This window comes from Diabrotica virgifera, chromosome 7 (genome assembly GCF_917563875.1).
Source record: "Diabrotica virgifera virgifera chromosome 7, PGI_DIABVI_V3a".
NCBI classification, from domain to species: domain Eukaryota; kingdom Metazoa; phylum Arthropoda; class Insecta; order Coleoptera; family Chrysomelidae; genus Diabrotica; species Diabrotica virgifera.
In genome coordinates, this window is record NC_065449.1 from 2,181,050 (window position 1) to 2,188,812 (window position 7,763).

The 7,763-nt window shown below is 33.0% G+C and overlaps 1 protein-coding gene across 1 annotated transcript; it reads right to left on the reverse strand.

Annotated features, from left to right (window-relative positions):
• Positions 1–2,438: 2,438 nt before the first annotated feature.
• LOC126888011 (kinesin-like protein KLP2) lies at positions 2,439–7,253 on the reverse strand. The gene is made up of 3 exons (XM_050656002.1): positions 6,882–7,253; positions 5,881–5,906; positions 2,439–3,387 (listed from the first exon to the last, which is right to left on the reverse strand). The coding sequence occupies exons 1-3, from the start codon at positions 7,251–7,253 to the stop codon at positions 2,439–2,441; spliced, it is 1,347 nt and encodes a 448-aa protein (XP_050511959.1).
• Positions 7,254–7,763: the final 510 nt, after the last annotated feature.

Here is a 7,763-nt window from a genome sequence, read left to right on the forward strand (position 1 = left end):
AAAATCTATCTCACCGATCTTAATGAAATTTACAGTATTGTTTTACTCTATCATAATGTTTTTCTGTGTGAAATATGAAGGTCCTAAGTGTAGCATAAATGGTTGAAAACCGTAAAATGCGAATACTTGTTTTGTATGTTCTTTTCACAATTATTGCTATTTTGCAACAAGGCTGACTATTTTTTAAATTTTTAACTAATTCTATATTGTAGGAAATTTAATTGTGCAACTTTTATGTCAGTACAACTTTTCTCGGAAATGAATACTTTTAAAGTTATAATCAAAAAACGAAGAAAAACATCGAATTTTTCGTTCATTTTTTGACATTTTGATTATTTAAACAATGTTCCGGACCTTTTTGAGAGGGAGGATAACTCAAATATTATTATTTGAATTATTGTCAAGCAATTTCTGCAAAAAAATTTGAGTCACCTCTCAACGTCCAAATGTACTAATATTTTTACAGATGCGTCCTGGTCTACTTCCATTTTCTGTGCCATGGATTGTTTAAATTTTTCGATGAGTGCCTCTCGAGGAGTTACTTCTTTTATCCTGTGGGGGTAACTCCTTTTGGTGTAACGTTTTTTTCTAGTAGTTGCTGGACGAGCACTTCTTTCATATGACATGACAGATGAACTTTGAAAACGATTCCGCTGTATCAGTTTTTCCTACCATCATATCTACACTATTTAACAGATTGTTAATTTTTTCATTCATCGCTTCTTCTATACTTTTACAGGTATTGAATATTGAATTGTTATACGTGTCTATACTGTGTATTGTGTAATCTCTTCATGTTTTTTATTTGGATCCGAAGAAATCTCATTTAATTTGTCTTCAAATTTTTGTATCATAGCCCGTAGCTCTTTAGCATTTTGTATTGCAATTAAATTAGGTAGCTTATGTAACAATTCTGCAGCCCTTCTAGTGTTTCTTTTGACAATTTCTCTAGATTATTGGTCCTTTCTAAAATACATTCCCTTGTCTTCTTTTCAGCACTAACAACATTGTCTCTATCTACTTGTATTCTTTTTAATGTAATGCTGTCTTCTTCTATTCGTTTCTGTAATTTATTTATTTAATTTATATATATTTACGAGCAAAGCTCATTGCAATAAAACATTACAGATGATATGAAGAACTAACAAAATATTACAAATATACGTAAAATACAATAAGATACAATAAACACTACGACAATAAAGCAAGTCAAAAAGTAAAAATAACAGGTAAAGATATATAATCACAAGTTTAAAATATTCAAGAACATAAAACTAGAGGGTGCAATCCTTTAGCGTTTTTAAAAATCGCGAACTATCCGCAAAGAAATCCACACAATTGGAGCAAGCATTTGCCTGTCTAGAAACCCTCGAGATGAAAGAATTTGCAGTGAAGTTAGTTCTGCTGATGGGAGTATGAAACGTAGATCTTGAACGTGTGATTCTGGAGGGAATATGTAAACCTACTTCCTCCAGGAGCTCAGGGCAGTCGTGAATTAAATTTATAATATTATACCACATGTACATGTCCTTCTTTTTCTGTCTGCTTGATAAGGTGTCAATGTTAAGTTCTAGTTCAAGATCCATATAATTCCAGTCTCTACGGTTTTTTTTGAATGCGACGAACCTAAGGAATAGGTGCTGGATCCTTTCAATCTTACAGTAATAGGGCTATTTGTTTCTGTAATAGGGCTATTGAAGATGTGTCTTCTTTAATCATCTCTGTCAAAGTTCTTTCCATCTGATTAAAACTCTCGTAATACCTTCTAGTTTGTCCGGAATTATATATCACTAGTTGTATTGTCAGATGATTGAATTAATGTCATTGCTTCATCAAAATATTTTATTGAGTTTTGTTTGTAACTTTCTTCCATCTTAGAAACCTCCGATTTAATCAAAGTAAGTTGTTGTTCGTATTGGGATAGAACATCTTCTACCACCCTAGATTTCTCACTCAGTGTATCTAGGTAGTATTTCGATTTCACTGACACAGTCTTTTTGATGGATGATCCATTTTTGTATTCTCGTATTCTGGTCTCAAAATCCTCCCGTAACTCCTTAAGTGAGCTGAAAGTTTCATCGAAGTTTTTTTGTAACTCAACAACGCTTTTTTTAACTTGTTCTTTAATTTTATTTTCGGACAGTTTGATTCGTTTACACTCGTGACCTCCAAATTCCTCTAACATATTTACAGAGCATTTGAAACCCCAGTGCTAGTAATTTTTTTATTAGAAACATTTATATTAAACTGATGTTCCAATTTAGCCAACAATGTTTCTTTTTCACTGTGCAAAGTTTTGGTTGCCGAGAATGCAGCTTTTGCGACTCTTCTAATTTTTCGCTGGTTTGATCTTCAAACCATTTTGAAAGGAATTTTTCTTGTTCAAGTCTATCGTCTCCTTCTCTTATTGTGGCCTTCGCGTTTTCTAACTCTTCCTTTTATTTTTTGCATTGCTGTACAGTTTCATCGAATTCCCTCATTCTGGAATATAAACGATCCTCTAAGTTTCTAATTCTCTCTGCTTTCCTGTCCATCAACTCATCTGTTGTTAAATGTTCTCCTGTGACAGCTATAATAGCGTCTATCATTTTTTCATAGTTCTCTTTGTTTACATAAAAACCTGTTCCTGATCTTGCAGCGTCCAAATCTTTCTGTAATTTGTCAATTTCCTTTACTAAACCTTCAATCACATCATTATTTGTCATTTTTTCATTAACTGTAGGAGTATTTTTAATATCCCTGGCTCTGGAAGCATATTCTAGAGTACTAGAAGTCTCTTCGTGCGAATTTATTGCCGGAGATACTGTGGCAATCATGGCAGTTTTCGTGTGTCCTCCTAGAGAATCCTGCAGGATTCTCGTCAATTTTGAGTCCCTGTAGGGTACGTGTTTGTGTGATTTGTCAGCTAAGGCATGTATAACTCGTCCAAGTGTTAACAACGATTTGTTTATATTTGCAAGTTCCACAGCTCTAATTTCCTTACGTCCGGATTTTGCTATATTTTCATTACCAGCTAGATCTACTAGATTTATTTTTCCGGCTTTTAAAATATCATCGCCACATACAGTACTTTCTCTGGTATTTATCGAAATTGTGAAGACTGTATGAGATCTCGAACTCTGATGGTTCATAAGCGTTGATGCTATTTGTCTTTTAACAATACCTCGTTTCAAATATTTACAAATATCTTCGCCATTGCGAACAGAAATTTCTGTCAAGCCACTAATTGTTACTGACCCTTTGTTGTCACTGTACATCTGTAAAATATTCTCATTGTCACTTAATGAATCTCTAATCTCTTCATTATATAATTCAATGTATGAAACTTTAACGTTTACATCAACTTTTGACAGTTTGTCAAGTTCATGGAAAATATGAAAAGCTGCTCTGGGAATTACGCCAGCATGTAGGTATTGGCTGTGAGTTTCGACGGTAGCGCTATCTCGCGGTTTGAAACTTATACTTTTCTGATAAAATTTATGTATGTGAAATATGCAAAACGAGAAAAATAGATACTTATCTAGAAAGACACAAATTATGAACTGAAATATTATTGTAACCTGATTACTAAACGAATACACAGAATTAATAGTAAAATTAATTATGTTTTTTTATTTTATTCATTATAATTTTAATATTTAATATATAAGTTTTTTGAAAAATCCATATTATCCGCCATTTCAGTTTGTGAAGTTTATCAAATGCACAAAACAAAACTGCCAAGGCCAACTGCCACTAACACAGCGTTGCCACATTTTATTTCGAAAATCTACTGTAAGTTTAGCTTACTAAAATTTACTTATCAAAAACTAAAATATACTATAAAACTTTATTAATATATTTGTATATAATTTAGGACTTTTTATAATAAAAATAACAGCTGACTAACTAGAAATTTTTTTTATTTAGCTAATGCCTAGACAACTAATGGGCATTGGCATGGTGATAGTACAGTGGATTTTACCAATTAGGTAGCTAGTGTTATGTGTAGTGTGTGTATTGAGTAAGTGTCTTGTTACTTTGCAAAGTCGATGTCATTGTCTCTGCAGAGACGCTAATTGTATCCGAACGTCTGCGGTCCCTCCGGTGGGTACCGATCCCACAAGGATAGAAACTATTTTCATTTATTAATTTATAATAAACAAAAAATTCTCTACCCTGGTGAGATTCGAACTCACGACCATTCGGACCTTTCGATCCAAAGGTAGGAGCGCTTTCCACTGAGCCACAGAGGGAGTTTAACTAGAAATTAATATGACTGTTTGTAAACAAAAACCAAACTTTTTTATATTTTAACTGGGGAACAAAATGACCAACTATAATTAATTTTTATCAGTTTCATATTTAATATTTGTATATAATATTTTGTCATCAACTGATTTTAACATCTGCATGTCTGGATCACATTCTTCAAACAATTATTTCGCATTTTACATTAGAAACACGCAAACACAACATTTGTTGTTTTGCAAAGTTACATATATTATAATTATAATATATATTATATAATATATATTATAATGGGTCATTCCATTTCAAATCACTCAATTTTGGAGCAAAAAAAATTTTGGACCTCCGATTTGTCTGAAAATTGGTATATAGCTTCTTCGGGACGTAAAAATAAGATATTTAAGGTCAAAAAATCTTCTTCTTCGTTTGTTTCTCAAAATGTTATTTTATGCGATTTTACAGTGATTTGGTGTTTATTTAGACAAATTTGCATTTTCTATTGTAAAGTATCAATGGAAAAAAAAATATTTTAATAGAAGGGACTCAAAAATGTCATTATAACAAGTTACTTTGATTCAAAACAAGCTTTTGATCAAATTTTATAGTGTAGAAAACGTTAAAATACCGTTTTTTACATTTTTCTCGATTCCCAAAATACATCAAAATCGATTTGGCTGAAAATTTGCCCACATATAGACAAAACATAGGACTTTAAGTGGTGAAAAGGATTTGAATTATATATTACAATACGAAAAAAGTTACATGCAGTATTATAGTCAAAAATATAGGCATCTACTGTAAGTACAATTAACTCAAAAATATCGACTTCACGACAAAAATTGTTAGAAAGAAATTGTAATAATTGTAAATATGATTTATTTGGAACAATTTCAGTTCCTACCATTTTTGTCGAAAAGTTCAAAATGGCGGAGATATTGAGCAAAACAGGTTCTCCTTTAAAATCAAGATGGCGGCAAACGTAACGGAGGAATTAATTCGTGATTTTAAATTTAGGCTACTATTGACTCCCCTAAAGATCCGAAAAATAAAATTTTGGGCAGCTCGGCATTCAAGGTCAAATGCTATCCCGACTGGACTAATATATACTGTTGAGTCTGATATTACTGCATGTAACTTTTTTGGTATTGGAATATAATTCAAATCCTTCTAACCACTTAGAGTCCTATCTTTTGGCTATCGGTGGGCAAATTTTCAGACAAATCAATGATGATGTATTTTGGGAATGGAGGAAAATGTAAAAAACGGTATTTTAACATTTTTTACACTATAAAATTTGATCAAAAACTTGTTTTGATTCAAAATAACTTGTTATAATGCCATATGATGACATTTTTGAGTCCTTTCTATTAAAATATTATGTTTTTCATTGATACTTTACGACAGAAAATGCAAATTTGTTTAAATAAACACCAAATCACTGTGAAATCGCATAAAATACGATTTTGAGAAAAAAGAAGAAGAAGATTTTTTGACCTTAATTATCTTATTTTTACGTCCCGCAGAAGCTATATACCAATTTTCAGACAAATCGGAGATCCAAAATTTTTTGCCTGAGTGATTTGACATGGAATGTACCTAATATATATTATATTTTAGTTTTCCATCGTTAGCTTCTAACATCAGGCTCACCGAATACCAGAACTCTTCAATAACACCTGAAATAGGTACTGATTGCACTGCTACTTGAAATCTGCAAGTTTGTTACACCAGAATCCAGTTTAATTCATTTCTGTTTAATATTCATCTTCTACGTCCTGGGGCTAGATTCCGTGCACTGTAGATATCTGCACTTCGCTTTCTATCGATGTCAATTGTCGTGAAAATATTTGAATTTTTAGCTTTAATTGAATTATTTTCTAGTTTTGCTAGTTGATGCTGAAGTGACACTAGGGCCGGTTGTTCGAACGCTAATCAACACTGATCACTATCAAATATTTAATTACTGTCACAACTGTCAATGTCAACTTTGGTTGGGTTGCTGAAAACATAATTTATTATAATTATGAGATTAGTTAATCAATTAACATAACAATTATTAACATAATTGATTAATTAGTTTCATAATTGTAATCAATAAAATTGTTTTCAGCAACCCAATCAAAGTTGACATTGACAGTTGTGAAAGTAATTAAATATTTGATAATGATCATTTTTGATTAGCGTTCGAACAACCGGCCCTTTAAAACAAGAAAATATTTGAATTAAAACTAAAAATTCAAATATATTGACATTGATAGAAAGCGGTCGGCGGTGTTAGCAATTGTACACAGAATCCCACCACTGAATCTTATTTTCGGTAATGACATTGGGAAATTGTGACAAAATGTCTAAAAATTAATTTAGAAATGGGGTAAATACTATTAAAAAGCAAATTTTATTTTAGTCATAAGAAAATGTTGAAATATACCAAAAATCTACTAATAAATATTGCCTACTAGAATTTTTTAAAATATATCAAAAATCTACCAAAAAAGTAGAAATCTACTAAATGTGGCAACGCTGCACTAACAGCGCTGGTGAAAACCGTCAAATCCCCTCTCCTCTACCCATGGCGCGCCATTTGAATTTATCAGATAAATGCACAAAACTGCCACTAACAGCGCTGGCGAAAGCTGTCAAATCCCCTCTACCCATCGGCTCATGGCGAATACATCCTCCCTCCAATTTCCAACTAGATTGCATTTTTCTCCAGTCATCGTATATGTTTTTCCAGTACCAGTTTGTCCATATGCAAACACAGTACAATTATATCCTTCAACCACATCGTGAATCAAAGGAGCAATAAAGTTCAAATACAATTCAATTTGTGTAGCTGTTGGTTTGAAAACTCTGTCAAAACTATACTTCTTCTCCTTAAGAACTAATTCTCGGTAAGTATGAGCTTTTACAACACTTTTTACATTTTGTTCCTCCTCTTGTTTAAGTAAAAGCCTAATTCTCACTACCACTTTTACATTTTGTAAGTGTTGAGGAGTTTTTCTTTTTTGCACCATACTTGTCATGATGTCATGTTTTCTTACACAAAAAGCTGACAGTGACAGATGGGGATGGTTGGACTCTCTTTCCTTGGGTACGTTCGGACGACCACAGCGGCTGGACAGCTGAGCCAGCAGTAGCTGTCAGACGTCACCGCTGGAAGCCAGCCGCTGAGAGATTTACTAAGCTTTCCCTATCACGGCTGGATGCAACCACTCAGCCGATTTCTGCTGACAGCCAGCCGCTATGGTCGTCCGAACGCACCCCTTGTCTAAGGTTGGAACAAGAGGCACAGCAGACCCCCAAGTTGTGGGGGTGTGCTGTGGAACAAGGGGTTTTTAATAACTGTTACAATCTGTTTCAGATCCAAAAATTATCTGTTTCAAAAAAACTGCTTCAGTTACAAACTGTTCCAACTGTAACACAGAGTCATAGATAAGGTATATATACGCACAGAGTTGCGGGTTGCTGCAATGCACTAAATAGTGAAGACACACAAAAGTACCCTGTTTGGAAATTTTTTACCAATTGACAAC